This window comes from Tripterygium wilfordii, chromosome 11, assembly GCF_013401445.1.
Source record: "Tripterygium wilfordii isolate XIE 37 chromosome 11, ASM1340144v1, whole genome shotgun sequence".
Taxonomy (NCBI): Eukaryota; Viridiplantae; Streptophyta; class Magnoliopsida; order Celastrales; family Celastraceae; genus Tripterygium; species Tripterygium wilfordii.
In genome coordinates, this window is record NC_052242.1 from 331140 (window position 1) to 353816 (window position 22677).

A 22677-nucleotide genomic window follows, 5' to 3' on the forward strand; every position below is an offset into this window, starting at 1 on the left:
TCTCCCCCAAAATGGCTACAGTGCATTGTTTGACCTTCATTGATGATAATATATATATGCAGCCAAATTAATTAAGGTATGCCATTGCCATTGCTTGCTCCACTCAAGATCGTTTTACTTGGCTCTTCAAAATGCTTTTCTGGAAGAATTGATACTTTCGATCTTGTGTGCCTAACTATGACGTGCGAATGCATCTATCTATAATATAAATATAATTTCATTACAATAATATATGAATATATATATATATATACACATAATTGTCATTTGTGGACGTCCAATTCCAGACTTACTTTATGACAAGTGGACGTGTTAATTTCATAGTCGAGTAGTCGCATACACTGCACCTTCTGTTGCTAGTGAAAGTGTGGTGCCCAACTTGCCTTAAAAAGCAAATCACATAATCATTATATATAATTCGATGATCACCTTCAAAACTTTCTCGGTTTTGTTAACGTATCAGGATGATCGGGCTAACACCATAAAGAAATTGTTCAATTGTTCTTGGATATCTTTCTTGCACAAGAGAAAAGAGAGCTATAGAGTCCTCAAGTTGATCATCGGGGGACTCTCCGATACTTAAGTGTGTTAACCGGAAATTGAGAGTGATCTTATACTCGATTGCTCGGAGCTCTCCCTAATCTTAAGACTCTATAAAAATATAGTTTTGTTAAACTAATGTAGGCTCATTCTTTGAAGGTCAAAAGCTTATAATGAGTACAAAAGTATTCAATTGGGTTGCCATCACTACCTTAAAGAGAATGATGACATATTTTTTAACCATTCATTCATTCAAAAGTGAGAATAAAATAAAAAGGCAAGAAAATAGTTGTATTCGAATAGTCTAATATATATCTTGCATCTCAAGACGTTCAATTCTAAAATAAATAAATAATAGAAACTCTTCATGACATGAAATGTCAGCATTTAATTTGTAGTCTTCTATGAAGAGTGGCCATCCGATTAATGTGAAGGACAATGGTAATTAACACAGGAGAATAAATCAAGATATACACATAAAAATAAATTAAAAAAAAACATTTTTTTGATAATTAAATATAAACCAATAAAAATGGTTTAAGTAATTAATTTTTAAGTGATGTTAACCATTTGATTTATAATTTCTTATAGACATCGTTGGATGAAAAACTATAGACACATATATATAGCAGTGTAAAAGCAAATGTTGCAAGAATCAAGAGTGTGAAAAGCATAAAAGCACAAGGAATATATAATCTTTTCTCCCTAGCTAGGTCTTAACTCTTTAAATACATAATTTTCTTAAACTAATCTAGGCTCCTTTTTCTTATGATATATGTCAGGATTTTATTCAACCAAATAGTTTTTTTTTCCTTAAAGTAAAAGATTCATATTTTGTCAAAACAAAGAGGCAAAGCTATATAATGTCAACTAAATGATTCTAGTAATTGAATATTAATCAATGTACATTTTTCTAGTTATTTTTCTCATTTAGAGCAATGTGAACGCATTAGATGCATAGAGGATTTTTATACGCATATAAGGATTCTCTTATGAGGTTCTAAAATTGGGTCTTAAAATGAGGTCCTAACTGTTAGGGTTCAAAAAAATTTTAAAAAAGTTTGGGAAAAAATATATTTGTATTTCTATCTACGTATAAAATAAATTATGGGATTGCTATTTAAAAAAACTAGAGGGGTTGATTTAAAAATTATAGAAAAGTTTGTGATTCTCTAGTACACTAGTACTAAATACTAATGAATAGTGTATTACGTATTGTACTACACTCATAAGGCTTTGAAGAGAATGAGAATGTGTTAATGGCCTTGCAAAAATAACTAAATTTGTGTGCCTCAATCATTGCTTCCATATCCCAAGGAAAAAAAATCATGCACTATGAGTGGTTTTTGAAAACCCTAGTTCTTAAAAGCTCTTATTGCTACATGAAACCATAATGCTGTCATTGCTTAAAAAAAGGGTAGAGATGTGTAATCAATCAGTTTATTCAACAAATTAAATTAGTCAATTTAATTACAAACTGTGGTATATATATATATAGACCGAGGGGGAGTGCCGGTGCTCTGTATATGCATGTTAATTAATAATCACTAGTGTTAATTGGAATCAAAATAGGTTAAAGTCTGCCTATAAATATCTAGGAAATAGAAACAACACAAAAGTGCTTTTTTGAGTAACAGATAAATCATTCAGTCTAATATACTATTTGGACAGTTGAGTGGGCGTAAATTTCTGACGGTCAGAATAGCCCGCACCATACTGATGGTAAATAAGATTGGACCGAAATCTATGCGGATAAGACAAGTCCACAGAATCATGATTCCGAAAAGAAACATCTCAGTTGATTGGTTCGAACTCTCGAACTTGAGCACCGTAGGTTTTAAGTCCGGAAAAATAACCAACTAGACTATTGGCATATGGTTAACACATGAGTTAATTTGTTGCTTATAAGTAAGGGCCATTCCAAGAAAATTAGTTAAAAAAGAAGAAAAAGAGGAAGAAACCAAAAGAAAGCCAAGTTGAACCCTATTGATAATGCACCAACAAGGTCTACCCTTGATATAGTTGAGGGGGCCCACAAGTGGCCATAAATAATGACACCATTGGAGGTTTTCTCTCTCAAACTCCCCTCTTGAAAGGGATCAGTTTGTTTGTGTGTGTTCTCATCAACCCCTTGGGATTTGGGTTTTTTTTCCTTTTCCTTCTCGTTTTGTTCTCTGTGGCTTACCATAAGCTCAGAGTGTCGACATGGTTTGCCAACAAGAAGAGCTTGTAACAAAAGTCTGGGATTTGTATTCACAAATCTCAAGCCTTGAGAGTCTCAAACCCTCCAAAGATGTCAACATGCTCTTCACAAACCTTGTTCTCACATGCATGCCACCAAACCCAATTGATGTTACAAAGCTCTCAAACAAAGTCCAAGAAATGAGGTCCAACCTCATTACACTCTGTGGAGAAGCTGAGGGTCTATTGGAGTCTCATTTCTCATCAATCTTGGCTTCCTATCAAAACCCAGTTGACCATCTCAATCTCTTCCCTTACTACTCCAACTACCTCAAACTTAGCCATCTTGAGTTCACAATCCTAACCCAACACTCCACCCAAGTCCCTAACCAAGTTGCCTTTGTGGGTTCTGGTCCTTTGCCTCTAACTTCAATTGTGTTGGCCTTATTTCACCTCCCCAACACTTGTTTCCACAACTTTGACATAGACCCTTCAGCCAATTCAAAGGCTCAAGCCCTCATAGCATCCAATCCTGACTTGTCCAAACGCATGTTCTTTCACACTTCTGATGTACTAAACATCACTAATGCTTTGAAACAATTCGATGTGGTATTCTTGGCAGCTCTTGTTGGGATGAGTAAAGAAGAGAAAGTGAGGGTTATTGAACATTTGGGCAAGTACATGACTCCAGGGGCTATTTTGATGGTGAGGAGTGCTCATGGTGCTAGGGCTTTTCTTTATCCTGTGGTTGATCCTGGTGATGATCTAAGAGGATTCGAGGTTTTATCGGTGTATCATCCGTCTGATGAAGTGATTAATTCGGTTGTTATCGCTCGAAAGCAAGATCAAATTATGGCTATGAATCAGTACCCAATTGAGAATAATAAGGGGCAAGGAAAGAACAACAATGTGATACTACCTTTTAAGTGTTGTGATCAAGACTTCCAACTCCAAGCCTTCAGTCCCATGGTTGAGGAATTGGCCATTGAAGAGCAACTCTAGAGCTCTTGAACTATTCTATATATAGCTACAAGTCTCTCTCTCTATATAAGTCATATAATTGTGGTTGATTTTAATCCCATTTATGTATGTTATATTGATGCATGTCTAGCTTGTCTACTTAATTGTACTATGATATCCCATTTTGGTGTACTTTTTGTTCCATCAATAAAGGTTTCCAAAGCAAGAAGAAGATATATTGGTGTTCTCTACATGATAATATAGGCTCTTCAGCCTTCAATTGCAAGGATATATATATATTTGAAATGAATACTCATTTAGCTAGAATAAATTTTTTTTAGTAACCTAAAACAATTAAGCAAACGTGTCTTTTTTGGACATCTCACTAAACCCAAAACTCGGGTTAGGTTAGGCACGTGAAAAGTGAAAACTCATCCGATAAGGTTAGTTGGGTCGAAGCCTAGCGTAAACCACTTGAAAATAATTACGCAAAGTTAGAATCGAACCACCGACATCGAGCGAGATTCTTTACGTCTTAAGCCTGGAGAGATAACCGGTTAAGCTATCATCAAGTGGTTTAAGTCTAGGAATTCAAAAGTGATGGGTGTCTATGATTCTCTTATCTCGTGTTTTTCTTCATCACATATATCTCTGTGTACACTATTTCGGATATTGCAAGCAACTGTAGGTGTAGGAAAAGGAAAGCAAAAGATAAAACCAGATTCAAACTAGCTTGACCCATTTTTCTTTGTTTGTTTGTGCAAATTGCTGATGATATACATATGGTCACATATCATCTTTTTTATTTTTTTGCTAAAGCAATCATTTTGTTGATCTTTGACAACATATATCTCTATCGTCTCTCTATCCAGAAAAAAGCCAGAAAACTAGTTCCTTTTGAGTATTCTGATATGACCTCTCTCTCTCTCTCTCTCTCTCTCTATATATATATATATATATATATTTGGATCATTTACATACATAAATTGCTATTAGATTAACATACCATGTCATTCAATTCTGTACTCTTCTTTCACCTTATTTAGTCATTCTAGAAGTGAAAAGCACATGATAGTTATCAATGTTTGAATACTGCACTGTACATATACACGCAGGGGGTTCTTGGTTTCTATTAATTTCATCACCAGGCCTCCTCACACTTGATCTTACACTGTAGTAGTTCAATAACATGAGAGCTAGCAGCCTGGCCCTGACCATATAACAAATGTTCAAGTTCAGCTAAATATGCCCAAATGAGTAAGATGGCTCAATAGCACAGCATGCATGGCAGTGAAGCTCGAAGCTCCTAAATATTGATGCAGTGCAAGATGGGGCCCCTGGACATGGTTCAGTTGAATTCAGGTCTTCCCCCGAGTAGCAGCTTTCTACAACTCAAGTATCACCATAGTTAACTAATAAGAACTTCCAACGTTGCTATATCCATAACATCCTCATGAGCAAAATTAAGAAATCATTAGTTTCTAAGAGACATCAATCAAAGAGGAAGGCAGTATACTGTATACATTTTATTTCAATCTCCAAATGATATCTAATGATAGTCTACTAATCAAGATAAGATGGAAACTGAATTAAACCAGTGCAAATGTGACACCAAGACTATAATAAATTTACACAAGCCTCTGTATGGGTAACCAACATGACTTACTCTTGCATCTACAATAAAAAGTTCAAGCTCAAGATTCACAACATCAGAGACAATGATTCACCTGAACTCCGAAGTCTCATAGGATTCAGAGCTCTCATAGGAGGGAGATTCATAAGTGTAGGAGTCCTCAGAAGCTTCAGATTTTTCATAAACCGGAGTTTCATGCACTTCTCCATCGATTGCTTGAACAAACTGAAGCAAATAATGAACTCCATTGACTACGTCATACACCATTAGCCCTATTCGACCTCCAACCCAACTGCCAAGCTCACTTCCAACAAGATAACCAAACCTCCCAAGCCTTTGCTCTCCAAGGAACCCACCAGAATAGGCACCAAACAAGGTTCCAGTGCCTCTGAGGAACCCCTCAGTCACTGTCCCACCATAGTACATAGCTTCAAAGAAGTCCCATCCAGAAGATATTATGGGACCAATAATCCGTTTAGCTTTCCGAGTAGCCAATTTCGCGGCCTTTTTCCCTTCAATTTGTGCCTGTTTGGCTGCATCTTTAGCAGTCATTCCCTGTGACAATCCATCAACCAATGAAGCCTCAATTGCAACAAGCCTTGCTTTCTCGACGTGAGCAGCTCTAATGTTGTAGACATACAGCTTCACTCCCTCCTTCACAGCACATGCGAGTGTGCCAGAACCCATGTCGAAACAGTTGAAGATCGTAAATTTACCACTTTGAGAAGAAGCCTCTTCCCCAACCAGTTCTCTACATTTTTCGGCTGAAAAAAGAGCATAAAGTAAGAAAATTATAATTCATAAGAAACTTTTGTTTGCCCACAGACACAAAACTCGACAAACGAACAAAGATAATAAAAAGAGAATCAAAAGAGAAAATTCAGAATCATAAGATCATACAAAATGGAGAAAAAAAAATTCATTTCTGTAACTTCCATAAACTTCTGAAAAGAAAACAAAACCCCATTGATAGATTTTGCTTCACCATCACTAAAATAACCACATCAAACATGATAAGCGTAAGTTTACTGCAAAGTCATATCCCTTTAATGGTTTATTCTTTCCCTCCCTTGCCCCTGCTTCAAGCAATACACAATTTAACCTGCTTCCTAGGGCAATCACTTGCCATCAGACTGATGTTGTATGTGTCCCTCTCTTATTGTTAAGAGAGAGAAGAAAATTCTAAGATACAGATGGCAATAGTAGCCAACAAAATGGATTTGAGATTCAGAAAAAAAATTCTGGTACCTCATTGATGATTGATTGTCTGCATACTTGATTTAATTTTCATACAAAGTTTTATGCCCTCTTAAACTTGCTTATTCTCACCGTATACTCCAAGGTGACCGATAGCAAAGTAGGACCATGAGGGAAGGGTGATAAATTGGATCAGATGTTGCATTTTTTCTTAGCACAACTTACAACCAAACTGACATTATTGTGAGCATCAATATGATAAGCAATTGAGGGATCTAAAACGAAAATGCCACCATATCTCCAAAATGTATAATCAGTTACAGAGAGGGTTATATCATTCTATTATCTCATTCAATGCCTACTAGTAATCCATAAAACATTTAGCAAAGAAAAGAAATCAGAACGAGAACCCTTCAAATCTTACTACTCTTACTGGTACTATTTTCTAAATTTGGTCTAAAATTATAAAAACTGCCCTATTCAAACATAGATCATGAAATTGGTCTAGAGAGATTCAGAACTGAATCCAGTAACAACAATGTTGTCTACTTTGATCCAAATCTAGCAGTCTAAATTAAACACATCTGGCAGTTTATGCAAACAAAAATAGAAAGCAAATATGATGGTACATAGAACAAGAAACGTAAATCCAATTTATTTAGCACAAATAGCAGAAATGAAAAGTCACTTGACACCAAACAAAGTCTCAAATTTTCATTGAAACAACATTTCTCTCAGCTTTCTCAGCATCGAAACAGAGAACTTCATAAGTTATAGCTTCTCCAATATGGAATTATCACACAACAGAAAACACAAAGTAATACAATCAATCTGACCATAAAGTCAAAGAGAGAAGAAAAAAAATGCTATGTAGTTGATAGAATACTTACCTGTAAAACTTAGAGCGATGATGCCAGCAATGAAGAGAATAAATTGAACCCTCTTCTTTTGGAAATCCATGGTTAAGAACTTTCAAGACGAAGAACCCTAATCCCAATTTGGTATACTGGTTTACAGAGAGAATCGAATTTAATATCTTGGCAACGAAGGAAGAACACGAGAATCACCGTGTCTACTGGTCCTGATTGACGACTCTCCAGGAAACACAGAGCGGCCCACGGTCGTCTAAATTCCACATAAACGACACCGTTCAGTTCAACGATTCAACAAACGACTTTTATTTTATTTTATTGTATTTAGCATTTATCATTAAAGGCTTAAAAAAGCATCTAGAACGTTTCAATTTTGTAATTTTTTGAATTAAAAATCATATGATTGGTTGATTAATTAATTTATTACATGTGGATTTTTGATGGAAAAAGTTTGAAGAGAGACGAGAATGGACATGATAAATAAATTATTTGAAATTTATACTGAAAATTATAATTAAAGCATTTATTTTTCTCTGTGATTGCCCAATTGGATGAGTTTAAAGCTCCAAACTCGCTAATTTATGAAAAATAATTACATACTTTTATTGTTGTGCAAATATCAATGTCATCTACACGTTTAATTTTACATCAATTTTGTTGATGCTATTGGAAAATGTTTATAGAGTCATGAATATGATTGTAATATCCCGCTTGATTGGAAAGGGCCACAAGGGTTTGTAGTGTCAAATTTGATAGTATTTGAGCTACGATTGACGAGGGAGTTAAGTGCTCTAGATCTCACATCGTGCAAAAAAAAAGAAGAAATGTAGTATAAAATACAATATGTCAAACTTCTAAACTAGTAACCAATACGAGCTCAAACTAATATGAGTTGATATTGAGCCTAGAAAGACAAAGCCTTGCGGGCGGGCCAGACCCAAACCAGAGAAAGTGTTACTAGTGTGGAGGGGCGGGCTCTTATATGACCATTTCATTTTTGACACAAGAAATTTATCAACACAAGAATATGTCATATATTTGGTTCTATTTCTTCCAGACGACTTGCTACGGAAGTTGTTTCACCTTGACAACATACATAATACACATACATATACATGTTAATATTACCTCTAAACCACCAGCAGCAAGCAGACAGTCAGACAGAGAGAGACAGCACCATTGCCAAGGTGATAGCTCGGGCTTGTGGTAATACTGTAGTTTATATTTGTCGAATCAGAGGCTTCAACTCTGTATTTCCTCTGGCTTCATTACAGTGCTTGTACTTCCATTATGTCAAAATGTTTTAGCAACCGGAGGTCCAGAGCAAATAACAAGAACAAGCATGAATCATCAACTGAAGCAGATATATAAATGCTTCCCCAACAATTGAGATAGAACTCAGCATAAACCAGTCAACGACCCACTGAAGGATGGTGCTTTTTCTGTAATTCAATTCTATACACAGATTAATCTCAAAATATTTCTTTGCCTTCAGTTCTCACCATGTTAGACGTCTGAGCTTTTGCATTGCTTTGATTTCTCTGAAGAGAAGAGCGACTTAAATTTGCTCAAGGGGAGGCCCTCTATATATTCCCCGTCAAGCAGTTTCTTTACACGTCTAGCTTTATTAGGGGTTTAATGCAATTAGCCATAGTTGACACAGATCGCAAGCGAAAATTACCTCTCACTCACTCACACACACACACAAACAGACAGTATGATGTTGCAGCTCTACCCGCTGCTGATGCGGCTCCCATATTCTAGAATCACAGGGTTTGTTGTTCTTATTTCTTTTCAGACTCTTGAATTCAAATAGAGGTTTCATATATGGAAAAACTCAATGCATTCTTAACTTGGTGGTCCGACGAATACATTATGTTTAGCTAAAAGGAGGTAGTTTCCTTTTACTTCTCATAATAACTTTGATTCTATTTCCTTCAAAGAGACTTAGCACAGAAGCTCTTTCAGAATCACAACATACACAATATGATATGACTCGTATACATACAAATGGACATACATACATGAATGGATGATGAACTGGCAAAATGCATTAACACAAGAATTTCAAAGCATATAACAAAATTCATATAATTTCTTACCCAGCCAATGAAAAAAGTATCTATCACAAAATATTACTTATGGATAGCATCCTCAATGTTAATAACAACCAAGACAATGTATTTGATGCATCATAGATAGCATTCACAGTGCAAAGTTTACTCAGTAACCATGTTTGTTCCTCCATTAATTCGTAATTTTGAAGATATCTTTTGATTAAATGATCCAAGGGCATAAAAAAATGTAAGAGGGGAATAGGTATCACCAGTCTCACCTCGTTCAAGATTTTGAAGTTTATTTGTTGCTGCCACTGTTGAGCACATGTTAACCAATGTCTCCATAAAACAGCTGAAGAACAAGGAGACCCTATCCATCAAAACACTCGGCTCTTTCTTCCATAGCTTTCATACTGTGAACTCCAACTACTGCCTCATCTAATGCTTCTTTCACAGAAATTGTAGAGCAAACTGCCAGACAATGGACTAAAAGAATGAATGGTCAAGAATAACACCTGACAAGTGCCACCGAGTGTAATGCATACCACAATCAACTCGTAGACTACACTCTGTTTAATTGTCTTTTCTAATTCACCTATGTTGCCTTGGCATCGATTATTTGAAAACACAGCGAGTTCAAAAATTGGGCACAGTATAATGTGGACAAGGGCAGAACATGCTTGTTTCATACTGTGTGATAGATCTCCAATATGTCCATAAAGATGGGAGTTAATATCCCAAGTTTCTTTAAAACAAACAGGTGCATCTAACAGTGGTTCATTTTTCATGCAGACAGCAAATCAAATTTCCTTGTCAAGGGCTAAGAGCAGCTCCATATGCTATAAAGGTGCCCCTCTATATCAGGAACAAAGCCTTTCTCCATCATTTCCTCTTTAACAATGTCATAGGTTGTTCGGTTAGGGATCAAATTCTTCTCCAACAACTCATTAAGAAGCCTATTTGCTTGTTCCAGTTTTCTCTCCTTACAGAAGCCTTTTATCAGTACATTATACGTGACAATGTTGGCCCGTCTACGTTCTTTCTCCATTCTCGTCTTCACATTCAATGCTGCCCTGAGGTTTCCTTCGCTGCAATACCCCTCTATCAATTTATTATAAGACAAATGAGATGGATTCAGACCCTTCTCCGAAATTCCATCCAAGAGCCTTGCTGCCTTTCTTGACTCTCCTTTCTTGCACAATGCATCCATCAGTATATTATAGGTTACAAGATCAGCTCTCAAATCCTTACTTTCCATTTCTTCCAAAAGTTTTTTGGCTGCATCTAAGTTTCCCTCTCTACATCTCCCTGCAATTAAGCAGTTATAGGTAAAAACATCAGGTAAAACCCCTCTGTCTAACATCTGATTACGCAATGCAAATGCATCCTCCATTCTGTTATGCTTACAAAAAGCATCAATTAATGTATTGAATGTAATAACATTGGGAACTATTCCTTGCCTGGTAATATCGTCAAACAACTCAATAGCTTCCTTCACCATTTTCTTCTTACAGAATCCGTTTATAAGCGCATTATAAGTGACAACATTTGGCTTCAAACCCGAACACAACATTGAATCTCTCAAACCAATAGCCTCGTTAAGTTTCCCATCACTACATAACCCATTAATCAGCGAATTATATGTAACAACATTGGGATTTAAACCCTGACCCTGCATTTCACCAAACACCTTCATAGCACCTGATACATTCTGATCCTTACAAAATCCATCAATCAAAATATTGAAAGTAATCTCATCTGGATGAATCCCATTGGCGACCATCCTGTTCAAGATAGCATCAGCTTTATACATTTTCCCAATCCTTCCCATTTTGCAATATCCATCTATTAGAGTATTATAAGTTCTCACATTTGGTGAAATCGCCCGTGCCTCCATGTCTTTCATAATATCACTAGCTTTATTCAATTTTCCAGCTTTACACAGCCCATTTACCACAATATTAAAGGAAATCAAATTAGGCTCAATTCTCCTCCTAATCATCTCATGATACATGAACTCCATTTTCCCAATTCCACTTTCTGTCACCAATCCTTTTAACAATGGATTACATGATAACACTGACAACTTAAAACCATAATCACCAGCCCTTTTAAAAGCCTCAAAAGCCAAATCAAATTTCAAATTCTTCACAAATGCATATACCAACATATCAACGATTATCGAATTTGCACAAATCCCACCATTGCACATTGAAAGTGAATGAAAAAGAGAAGAAATTGAGAAGCTTTTGTCATGCCTTACTAAATTATCTAAGAAAGACCTGATCTTTGAATACTTTTTGGCATTTGCAAGCGAGTGTAAGAGTGTGAGAGTAAGATCCAAAGTATGCCATAGATTGAGCTTCTTATGAGACCAATTCAAATACCTGTTTCACATAACGAAACAAGGTATCAACCATTTGTCGAATTAGCACAATACCCATCAACGAAATTGTACAAATATTCTAATTTCTAATTAAATTATAGGAAAAAAAAATTATAACTTCCGTACCTAAGAATGAGCTCTGGGTCAGCTCCCGATGAAAGTAACTTCTGAAGGAGAGTGTTGGAGCTTGTGCGCTGAAGAAGGGTTTTGAGTTTCGACCAGTGCTGCTTTGATACGAGGTCCAAAACGGTGTCAATTGAGGGAGCTGTGTAGCATGCATCCGATGAACAAAACAGCCTCAAGACCTGCTTGTTTCTGGAGAAAACGGATACACGGGGACTGTTTCCCGTTAAAACACCGGTTTTAATGAGCATTGAATACAGTCCTGCCTGCTAGCAACGAAACAGCGACAAGGAGAGTTGCAGAGGAACAGAAAACGCACGAGCGTCGATCAGTCCCGAGCTTGAATGGACGAATGGACGGGCATGGCGTCGATCCAGGTCCACAAAATTTACGGCCCAGTGAACATGAACTAGGTAATAATGTTATATTGTAATTGCGAAAAGGACATAACTGCAAATATATGCACAATCAAAGGATAAATTAGTACACCCACTCAAAATAAAAACCCCACTATCCCTTCCCCAGTACGAGGGTTTATGCAGGGCTTTAATTCTGCTCCTCCCTCTCAAATTCTCAACTTCAATGCCGTTCTTTTGAAGCACCCCAAATTAGCCCTCAAGCAACCTTTCCAATCTCAATTCTGTCCCTCTAAATCAGCTAATTCTCCTTCAATGCTAAAGCTTCTATCCTCTTCCTCTGCTCTACAATCCCGGGCTCAATGCCTTGCGCAACCGGCGACGGCCCTCCGGGTCGTGAGCGACTCGGCGGCAGGAGCGAGTCCCTTTTTCAAGGTGCTGAATTCTATTACTGGGTTTTCTCGGAGAAGTTCTAAGTTGGATCGGAGAGCGTTCTTCTGTTCGGATTCCAGTGATGGTGGCAGCGGCGAGCCGGTGGTGGAGGTGGAGGTGAAGGCGCCTGAAACTGAGGGCGAAGGTGCCGATGGAAGGAGCTCCTCTGCTATTGTTCCAACTAATCCGAGGCCGGAGGATTATTTGACGGTTTGTGTCGAGACTTTTGCTTATTTTTGGTGTGGATGAAAGAAAATTGAGACTTTCACGGTAGTTTTAGTTTGATATTTAATTAGAATGGTCTAACGAATTAAAATATCGGTTCTATAAGTTGTCTTCTGTTTTTTTGGTTAAACCGAGAGACGTATCGTAAAGGAGTAAATTTTAGTTAATTAATTGGTTGTAGCGAGGTAGACAATGGAAAACTAAACCTTAGTTTCATGTCAAAGTTTCTGGTCCAATTTTACTCCAGCAGGTAATGGTAAACAAATGGGGCATTGTGAGTTCATCTTGAATTTGTGAGTTGCTGCCTCAACTATGTAAGTTTGTTATCTATGAATGAAATAATCTAGTTGAGATATAGGGTTGAGCATTGTGGCACAAAGGTCGAGTTGTTTATTAGCTTTAGTATATAATGACAAAATAATTGAAAACTTAAAGTTGGTCATTGTTCAAAAACTATTTTCAACATTTTACAATTTTAACAGAAATGTTGAAAGCGCTTAACAATGTCAATTAATTTTGAGTTTTCTTTGGTGCTTCAAGTTTGTAAATTTGTGACCTCTATGAAGAAAATGATCCGATTGGGTGTTGAGCCATTATAGTTGTTTTATTTTGTTTTTTAATTTGTTAGATGATCTTGAAAGAATGCACTCAACAATGTGATTTTAATCTTGAATGTGTGTTTTGGTGGCCCAAGTCAGTAAATTGGTTTATCTTGGATCATTGTTTGAGCCATTATGGTTGGTTGGGTTGCTTTTAATTTTGGATCGGTTTCTGGCAAATAACCATTATAGCTGCTTGATGTTTGTTTAACCTAGTTTCATTTAACCTTCTATATCTTCCTTTTTGCAGGTTTTGGCATTGCCATTGCCACATAGACCACTTTTTCCAGGTTTCTACATGCCCATCTATGTGAAGGTATGTATAGCACGTTGTTTCTTGGTACTTTGATTATAAAATTATCTTTAGGTCTTGTTGTTATATATTGGAGGTTATAGAAAAGGTGAATGTGTGGCATAGTGATAGAGTTGCTTTACTGCATCTAGAGACCATGGGTTCAATTTCAAGAGTTTCTAGAAAATTTAGGGTCTTATGGCATCAGGCACAGCCATCACTTGAACCATACAACATTGATATCATATTCTTAATAGTATTTAATTAGTGCTTTCTGCTTGGGCATCACGTGACTATTTCGAGCTTTGTGCACACAAGTTTCAGGCATGTACATAGGCATGTAAGTGTTGTTGATCTTTATGTTTCTCACCCTGTGTATTATTCTTATGCAGGATCCTAAATTGTTGGCAGCTTTACAAGAAAGCCGAAAAAGGCAAGCCCCATATGCTGGTGCTTTCCTTCTTAAAGATGAGCCAGGGACTGATCCTAGTGTGGTATCTGGTTCTGAAACCGATAAGAACATCTATGATCTTAAGGGAAAAGAGCTGTTTGACCGTCTTCACGAAGTTGGCACCCTTGCTCAGGTATTCAATTTGACAAAACCTTTCAGGCTTCTTTTTTCCAGATATGCTGAGTTTAGCCTGAAATGTAACAACCTCAACATATAGGAAGTTTACATATGCATAAGTGATGCTTAATCTGCTTTTATCTATTACTTGATGCATCAGATTACAAGCATCCAGGGAGATCAGGTTATTCTTATTGGACACAGGCGGCTGCGAATAACAGAAATGGTAAGTAGGGGTTTGGAATTTAGTGTTGATTCTTGTTCTTCATTGTAGCTTGCTATCATAATTGTATAAGCTTTGTTTTGGGGGCATTGTGAGGTTCTTCCCCATCTTTAGCCTTAAATCTTTGTTATTATGTTGCTTTTTTGAACAGGCCAGCGAGGATCCCCTCACAGTCAAAGTTGACCATCTTAAGGTATGCTTTATATACCTTAGTTTTTTTCCCCAACATCGTGCTAAGTTTAGCTAGCATGGATTGTTTTCTTTGTTTCGTAGTATTTTTTTTTTTATCGACATCTTTTATTGCTTGTTTCTGTTTCTTGTAGGATAAACCGTATAATAAGGATGATGATGTTATAAAGGCAACATCATTTGAGGTTATATCAACCCTTAGGGATGTTCTGAAGACAAGTTCCCTTTGGAGAGATCATGTTCAAACATATACTCAGGTGAATAACTTTCTCATGGTTTAAAAAATTTGAAATCCATAAACATACCTTCATCAATAATTTTTAAACGTTATTAGTTTGTGATTGTTGATCAGTTTGTCTGTTTCTTTTATTTATTCCTAGTGTTCATGTGGATTTCCTTGATAGTATTAGTATCTGTATCTCTGTGGCTATCAAATAGTTAGTTTTCTTGAAATATGAGGCCATATAGTCGGGGAAAAGAAAGAGATTCCTTGTCGTCATCCTAATTGATGTCACATTGAAACCAGAACTGCAGAGCAAGAGCTGTTACAAAACAACACGTGAGTTCATCACTAGTTGAGAGCTCTACCACGAAAACATAACTACAATTTTATTTATACAGATTAATCTGCAGTATTTCAATACACCTTTTTTTGTTTCTGGGGATGAAAGAAAATTTGGTGTATCAGTCTATTGAGTTGGCAATAAGGTAGTTCTTTCTATTATTTGGTTCTCACTTTGCATATTTAAAATGTAACTGAACTTCAGAACACCGCTGTCATGTATGAGTGTATGACAATATTTTGAATTTGGGTTTTACTGATTTTTTTTCAACCCTTCATCTTTGTGTAATCCTATTTCCCTTGTGCATTATATATGGTGTTTGATTATCTCTTCGAGCAAATCAACACTGCACTATGTTGAGAGCTTGAGATTATTTCGCAGCAATAACTGACATTTTCCTGAAAGAGTATTGTACATTTTGCTTTGCATGTGGATCCTTCTATGATAGAATTTGATAATTTGGATGAATTCTAAGCTGATGAGTTGACTTCCCTTTCTTTTCTTTTATTTTTCTTTGCTGGGGATAACGTTTCTTTTTTTTTTCGTCCTCCCTCCCTCTCACCCAATGCATTTCAGCACATAGGTGATTTTAATTTTCCAAGGTTAGCAGATTTTGGAGCTGCAATATCTGGTGCAAACAAACTGCAGTGCCAGCAAGCTCTTGAAGAGCTGGATGTAAGTATCTGTATCTTTTCTTTTGGGTGGCTGATCTACAAGAAGGGGTCAGTTTTTTTTAAAATAAATCTTCAAGATTGCAATTATGGGATTCATACCTTGCGCGGCTTTTGATCATAGTTATTGTAGATGACTGGTGCGGTGTTCAGACATTATTGATAGAAATGCAGCTTCAAATATCTTTTTGTGTCTCATATCCAAATCTGTCCAACTGTTCTACACATGACTTGTGCAGGTGTATAAACGTCTAAAACTTACACTGGAATTGGTGAAGAAAGAAATGGAAATCAGCAAGATTCAGGTATCCTGCCTCATTGTTGTGTTGCACAAATATTTTTTGATTTCTTATTCTTTGATTCACAACTATTGTTAACTTTTTTGTGATTTGTTTTAGGAATCTATTGCAAAAGCAATTGAAGAGAAAATAAGTGGGGAGCAACGTCGTTATCTATTGAATGAGCAGCTTAAGGCCATAAAAAAGGTATTGGCTCCCCTTTTATTTATAAGTATGTCACTATCTGGTTTGTTCCGTGGTTAGCTCTTCACTACCCTGTCAAACAAACAAATGAGAGAGTTTCAAGTCAGTTTATTTCATTTCAGTCATAGGTATGAGTGCTTGATAGTCCACTTTCCCTGGTGCAGGAATTGGGATTGGAAACAGATGACAAAACAGCTTTATCTGGTTAGTTCTGTTTAGTCTTATCTTCTCTTATCATTAGATGATGGTGAGATTTCATTTTTGTCCCCTAAAGAAATGCTTGAATTCACTTGATTGCTTGTGGATGCTAGTTGTTTGCTTCAAGCAAGTTTGGTAAGTTTCCAAGCTGTATTTTCCGAAGTTGAAAGACATGACATCAATGTGAATTATCATTGAGGATAATATTTATGTATCATTATAGTATATTTAAAGCTTTGGTCATTATATTTGAATTAAGTTAAATAAATCCAATTGCTGTTTACAGTTTTTTTTTTACTTGCTTGGCCTTCACCTTCTAGTTTGCTTGCCATCCATTCTTTATTTGTATTATCTATCATTTAACATTGTTCCAACAAAGCAGTTGCTTTGCAGATTATTTTATTGACTTTATCTTTCCTTTTCTGCAGCAAAATTTAGGGAAAGGCTTGAGCCAAACAGGGAAAAATGCCCGCCCCATGTTTTACAAGTTATAGAAGAGGAACTGACAAAGCTACAGCTGTTAGAGGCCAGCTCAAGTGAATTTAATGTTACTCGTAATTATCTTGATTGGTTGACTGCACTGCCTTGGGGGACTTACAGGTTTGCACATCATTTAACTTTGTCTATGATATCTGTTCTTGAATACAATTGTTTCATCGGGTTGAATTTAGAGATTTTTATGCATGTAATCGGCCATCCAAATTGATAAATGATTTCAATATTGTGTCTTGAAATGGATGCTCGTCTTTTTATCTGTTGCAAGACTTAGGTATGTACATCACGCCATAGGACTTAATCTCGATTTGGTCTGTCTCTAATTGTGATTAGGATGCAACTACTTCATTAAGAAGAAATTGTAGCATCAATTATCAGGGATTACTGATTGGCTTTTTTATTTCACTGTGCAATAATAAAAGAATTAAATTCATGTTATCTTATATTCTTAACTCGGAAAAACTTATACATGGTCCTGGAAAAGATGTTTTCTTTTCAGAAAGATGTTTGTCTACTTCAGCTCAAGGTAAAAGTACTGGTACCGTAAGTTAGTTATTAGGATTCGTCATTGCACACTGGTCGTGTGATGGGAATGTTGCCCCTTTTCTCTGATATTCGTACTCTTGGTAGATTTGATATCTTTGCCTAAGTTTCATTCTCTTCATTGCGAGTTTTGATGCTTCTTGAGGGTTCCCCTCCTTTTTTTTTTCTCCCTTCTTTGTTGATAATTTGTTGAATGAACAACGTAGTTTCTTCTGGTTTTGATTTGTGCCATCAAGTCTTTGATTGGTCTGCTTATTTCTTCTGTACTTTACTCTCACATTCTCCAAATAATCAAAGGTTTACTCAAAGGTTATGTACTTTTGAGCTGGAAAAGTCATTTTGGTGGCTCTGTAATATATATTGGCTTGTATATCTGGTGCTTGCTTTGCTTGATCTTAAGCTGCAAAAGCCTTTGAATGACCCCCCACTGCCATTGCCACATTGTCTCCAACCAACAGGCTTCACAAGGCCTCGTTCAATGCCCCCAAAAAATGCTAGAACCCCCAAACTTTAAAAAAAATGTCGTTAAGAAAATGCTTATTTGGTGGTTTAAATCAACAAAATATGTCATTATATTGCAAATTAATATACCGTTTGAAGTGATACCCTTAAATTCCAAAGTTCTAACGGCTAATGCAATTTTAGTTCATTTATATGAGAAGATGTACCGCTTTAGACCTCTGGTTCTGGATTTTAAATCTTGGAACAAAATATTATATCTCTGTTGAATTGTCTTTCATTTTTGTCCTGTAAAACCCAGTGATGAAAATTTTGATGTCTTTCGGGCGCAAAAGATTCTTGATGAGGATCACTATGGATTGTCTGATGTGAAGGAAAGAATATTGGAGTTTATAGCGGTTGGAAAGCTCAGAGGAACATCGCAAGGTAAAGTTTCATCCTTATTGGGTACACTGAAGAAGACGAGGTTCTCTTAATATTGGTTACTATCATCTATTTACATTAATAATTCGGCATGCATGATTCCTATTGTATGATAAATTCATTGCAGGAAAAATCATCTGTCTTTCTGGCCCACCTGGTGTTGGCAAAACAAGCATTGGTCGTTCAATTGCACGTGCCTTGAATCGTAAGTTCTATCGGTTTTCTGTAGGAGGGTTAGCTGATGTTGCAGAAATCAAGGTAGTCAAATGTCTTTTTTCCCGTGGCTAAATATCAAGCTAGTCATTATAGATCACTAACAACATAAGCTCTTTTCAGGGGCATCGTCGAACCTATATTGGTGCAATGCCTGGAAAGATGGTGCAGTGCCTGAAAAGTGTTGGCACTGCCAATCCTCTAGTCCTAATTGATGAGATTGACAAGGTATTGTATGGCTTGGTGGTGTTTTTTATGGAGACATGGATGAATTACACTATTAGACAACATTTTAAAAACGTTATAGAGATAAATGAAATGACATTATGTCATTTACAAAGTGGATTCCAGTTGTCTATTTCCTTATCACATATGAATGTCTTTTTGAGCAGCCACAAATGAAAGATTTTAATTCTTCAAACTTGCTTCCTTCTATGACAGTTGGGAAGGGGACATGCTGGTGATCCAGCAAGTGCTTTGTTGGAGTTGCTTGATCCAGAGCAAAATGCTAATTTCCTGGACCACTATCTTGACGTTCCGATTGACCTATCAAAGGTTAGTCACTTTCAAGATTTTGACTAGATTTGATGTTGGTCTGCCTCTTTGTTATATGATAGCATATTTCTTCTGATAAATTATAATGGCAGTAAAGTTTTCTGGGAAGAAATACTTTTCATCAAGTGGCTTTAAGTTTCTAACAGAAAGTTGCAAACTGTAAAAAAGAAGAAAAGTGATATTTTATCTCTTGTACTTAACGCACCTTACCAACTAACTTTAAAAAAATGATCTTTTATTGAGCCAGAAATGATTCCTTACAAAAGTTTCACAGAACTGTAGAGAGAAAACTCAATGTAGTTTGAGTTTAGTTGTGGGCTATGCCACGTGGTTTGTACAAATTAGTGCATTATTGTTTTTTGCAACTGCTCTTTGCACTTCTGTAAATTATTCTCGATATTTTATGTTTAATCTTGTGAATGTTACATTGCAGGTGTTGTTTGTGTGCACTGCAAATGTTATTGATATGATACCTAACCCCCTCTTGGACAGAATGGAGGTTATTGCTATTGCTGGGTACATAACTGATGAGAAGATGCACATTGCGAGAGATTATTTAGAGAAGACTACGCGTGAAGCATGTGGCATTAAGCCTGAGCAGGTAGCTCTCTCTCTCTAAAACACCTCCCTATCTCATAGGAAAAACCCTTATTTCATATGGTGGTGTGCTATCCAACAAGGTACACATTCATGAGACCCGAGTTTTTCAAATTTGGAGGACAGCATATGTCTTCCAGTAACATTTTCTTCATTTGTGAGTTTAGTTTCCTATAATAGTCGGAGTTTTTAAATTAGGAGGACAGCAGCTTTCTTTAACCTATTATTGAAACCTTTCAAATTGAAGGGGAACGAGAGGGCACTTCTCATTTATTCAGTCAAAAGAAAGAAAAAAAAAAAAAGTATGCACTTGCATAACTTATAGAGAACTGTCTTCAAAATTACAATTTATTTTTTAATTTTAAGATTAGCACCATAAAACTTGTGAATTTCATGAGGATGTTTTGTTGATTGAAAGCTTAAACCACTAACTTCAAGCTGCTACTGTTCCTATTAACTTGTGATTTCTTTTGTTATTGGAAATTCTAACAGAGTCTATTCTTCTCTGTGTATTTCCTTTCCAGGTTGAGGTGACTGATTCTGCTCTGCTTGGCCTGATAGAAAATTACTGCAGAGAAGCAGGGGTCCGGAATCTTCAAAAGCACATAGAAAAGGTCTACCGTAAGGTTGGTTGAACTATCTCTTTTTTAGTTTATGACTGGAAACAGAATAATAGCAAAGAAATGAAGCATTGTAGTTTTATGTTCCCTGGATACAAGACCTCCTGTACACATTACATAGGTAGCAACTGTGTGTTTATGATATTTTCTTTCTAAAACTTACTTGAATGATGAAAATAAGTAGTTGTTTTGCTTATGCTACATGATTCTTTTGTAACCTGACAGATTGCTTTGCGACTTGTGCGACAAGGGGAATTAAATGAATCTGCAACTGCAGTTCAGGATACGAAATCCGTGGAAGAAAAGGCAGAAACCATACATGAGCCAAGCAGAGAAACGGTTGGCAGTGAGACTAATGTCGGATCCAAACCAGGAGAAGGTAGTAGTGACAAACTTGCTTCTGAAATCTCCGCCGAAGCTGAGACAGTGCAGACTACTCTTCAACCGGACCAACCTACAGATTCAAAGGTATGCTACACACTATTAATAATTGAAGAAATAGGTGTCAACAATTAGGCTTCTATGTACATACATGTATGACGGAAGTTAAACTTCTTACCTTACCTATAATTGCTTCCATGCCATGTAGTTGACATGGTTTTATTTTGTTTTTAAGTAATAAATGATGTTTAAAATTTGAAGAAAAAAAAATAGATTAGTAGTTCAATGGTATCCGTGGAAGGGTTATGGCGATTTTAGTTATTTATTGCTGGACCCCAAACTCCAACACACTCTAAGCTGGCGAAACTGTACCAACCTTTGACAGGATACAACAGAAGCTGAGAAAATTCAGGAAACTGAAGCAACTAAGGCAGTTGACAAGGTTTTGGTTGACCCGTCCAACCTATCTGATTTTGTTGGCAAACCTGTCTTCCATGCGGAGCGCATTTATGATCAGACTCCAGCTGGAGTAGTGATGGGTCTTGCTTGGACTGCTATGGGTGGTTCTACCTTGTATATAGAGACCACTCTAATTGAGCAAGGAGAGGGAAAAGGAGCCCTCCATCTCACTGGTCAACTTGGAGATGTTATGAAAGAGAGTGCCCAGATTGCGCACACGGTTTCCAGAGCAATATTGCTTGAGAAAGAACCGGATAACCCTTTCTTTGCCAACTCCAAAGTTCATCTTCATGTTCCTGCCGGAGCCACCCCAAAGGATGGGCCTAGTGCGGGTTGCACCATGATCACGTCCTTGCTGTCTCTTGCCACAAAGAAGCCTGTCAGAAAGGATCTAGCAATGACTGGGGAAGCAACACTAACAGGGAAAATTCTTCCCATTGGTGGAGTAAGTTTTTTTATTTTTTTTAATAGAATATCTGTTTCATCATTTTGTCCTTTATGTGAGTAGTGATCTCATATGATTCTCAAGCTCGTTTATGTTCTTTTGACATAATCAGGTTAAGGAGAAAACTATAGCTGCAAGAAGGAGCGATGTGAAGACCATCATATTCCCTTCTGCAAATCGGAGAGATTTTGACGAGCTTTCACCTAATGTGAAAGAAGGCCTTGATGTCCACTTCGTAGACGACTACAGCCAGATATTTGATTTGGCCTTTAATTCTGAAGAGAAAACTGAAACATAGAAGAATAAAGAGAGTCAATTCGCAGCATTACTCCATTTTTCTGGCAATAATAGAAAGTATTCTTTGTGACCCGTTTTTTGTATCATTTTGGATTAGATTTCTATCACCATTCCCTGAAAACAATGTAGAGATGGAGATTTGTTCCTCATGTGGGTGGATCCTATTCGCATACCGGTTAAGTTTCTTTCCTTTTTTTTTCCTTCTTTTTTTGGCCCTTGTAAAATAACCACCCATTTGTCACCTATTATGAAATCTTTTAGATTTGCATTTATTATATACAAAATCTGGCCGCAAAATCAAGAGTCTTACATCCCTTGTAGTTATCTTAACGACCCTCGTGCACTTTAGTCTCCTTGTATTTCTGCTTTTATGTATAGAGATTATAGTTTGGTTGCAGAGAAAGTGAAGGAAAACAGAGGGAAGCTTCATGATATCCTGTTTA

The 22677-nt window shown here is 36.6% G+C and overlaps 4 protein-coding genes across 5 annotated transcripts; 2 read left to right on the forward strand and 2 right to left on the reverse strand.

Annotated features, from left to right (window-relative positions):
• Positions 1 to 2620: 2620 nt before the first annotated feature.
• Positions 2621 to 3917, forward strand: LOC120008560 (nicotianamine synthase-like). Its single transcript, XM_038858935.1, has one exon. It carries the CDS (start codon positions 2746 to 2748, stop codon positions 3721 to 3723), a length of 978 nt encoding a protein of 325 aa, XP_038714863.1. The 5' UTR covers positions 2621 to 2745; the 3' UTR covers positions 3724 to 3917.
• Positions 3918 to 4691: 774 nt separating this feature from the next.
• Positions 4692 to 7638, reverse strand: LOC120008561. 2 transcript variants are annotated; one of them, XM_038858936.1, is made up of 3 exons: positions 7402 to 7638; positions 5409 to 6078; positions 4692 to 4891 (listed from the first exon to the last, which is right to left on the reverse strand). In XM_038858936.1, the coding sequence occupies exons 1-3, from the start codon at positions 7469 to 7471 to the stop codon at positions 4720 to 4722; spliced, it is 912 nt and encodes a 303-aa protein (XP_038714864.1). In that variant the 5' UTR covers positions 7472 to 7638; the 3' UTR covers positions 4692 to 4719. The 2 variants fall into 2 exon arrangements, with proteins under 2 accessions (XP_038714864.1, XP_038714865.1); XM_038858937.1 differs by having other exon boundaries at positions 4756 to 5066; positions 7402 to 7634.
• A 2120-nt stretch (positions 7639 to 9758) lies between these two features.
• LOC120008557 (pentatricopeptide repeat-containing protein At1g09820) lies at positions 9759 to 12350 on the reverse strand. The gene is made up of 2 exons (XM_038858932.1): positions 11953 to 12350; positions 9759 to 11827 (listed from the first exon to the last, which is right to left on the reverse strand). Exons 1-2 carry the CDS (start codon positions 12198 to 12200, stop codon positions 10261 to 10263), a joined length of 1815 nt encoding a protein of 604 aa, XP_038714860.1. The 5' UTR covers positions 12201 to 12350; the 3' UTR covers positions 9759 to 10260.
• A 4-nt stretch (positions 12351 to 12354) lies between these two features.
• On the forward strand, positions 12355 to 22543 carry LOC120008555 (lon protease homolog 1, mitochondrial-like). Its single transcript, XM_038858929.1, has 20 exons — positions 12355 to 12947; positions 13812 to 13877; positions 14246 to 14437; positions 14582 to 14647; positions 14796 to 14837; positions 14968 to 15090; positions 15973 to 16071; positions 16307 to 16372; positions 16466 to 16552; positions 16714 to 16753; positions 17176 to 17347; positions 18546 to 18670; positions 18795 to 18925; positions 19004 to 19108; positions 19322 to 19435; positions 19869 to 20036; positions 20557 to 20658; positions 20878 to 21120; positions 21419 to 21937; positions 22050 to 22543. Exons 1-20 carry the CDS (start codon positions 12486 to 12488, stop codon positions 22233 to 22235), a joined length of 3108 nt encoding a protein of 1035 aa, XP_038714857.1. The 5' UTR covers positions 12355 to 12485; the 3' UTR covers positions 22236 to 22543.
• Positions 22544 to 22677: the final 134 nt, after the last annotated feature.

Excerpts from the sequence above, each read along its gene's own strand:
- LOC120008560 (XM_038858935.1), top strand. The coding sequence starts at position 2,746 with ATGGTTTGCCAACAAGAAGAGCTTGTAACAAAAGTCTGGGATTTGTAT.
- LOC120008557 (XM_038858932.1), bottom strand. The coding sequence starts at position 12,200 with ATGCTCATTAAAACCGGTGTTTTAACGGGAAACAGTCCCCGTGTATCC. Across the intron at positions 11,828-11,952 it reads GACCCAGAGCTCATTCTTAG|GTATTTGAATTGGTCTCATA; the intron begins GTACGGAAGTTA and ends TATGTGAAACAG.
- LOC120008561 (XM_038858936.1), bottom strand. The coding sequence starts at position 7,471 with ATGGATTTCCAAAAGAAGAGGGTTCAATTTATTCTCTTCATTGCTGGC. Across the intron at positions 6,079-7,401 it reads CATCGCTCTAAGTTTTACAG|CCGAAAAATGTAGAGAACTG; the intron begins GTAAGTATTCTA and ends CTCTTTTTTCAG. Across the intron at positions 4,892-5,408 it reads TATGAGACTTCGGAGTTCAG|GGCCAGGCTGCTAGCTCTCA; the intron begins GTGAATCATTGT and ends TTATATGGTCAG.
- LOC120008555 (XM_038858929.1), top strand. The coding sequence starts at position 12,486 with ATGCAGGGCTTTAATTCTGCTCCTCCCTCTCAAATTCTCAACTTCAAT. Across the intron at positions 18,926-19,003 it reads CTGATGTTGCAGAAATCAAG|GGGCATCGTCGAACCTATAT; the intron begins GTAGTCAAATGT and ends AGCTCTTTTCAG. Across the intron at positions 20,037-20,556 it reads GTGGCATTAAGCCTGAGCAG|GTTGAGGTGACTGATTCTGC; the intron begins GTAGCTCTCTCT and ends TTTCCTTTCCAG.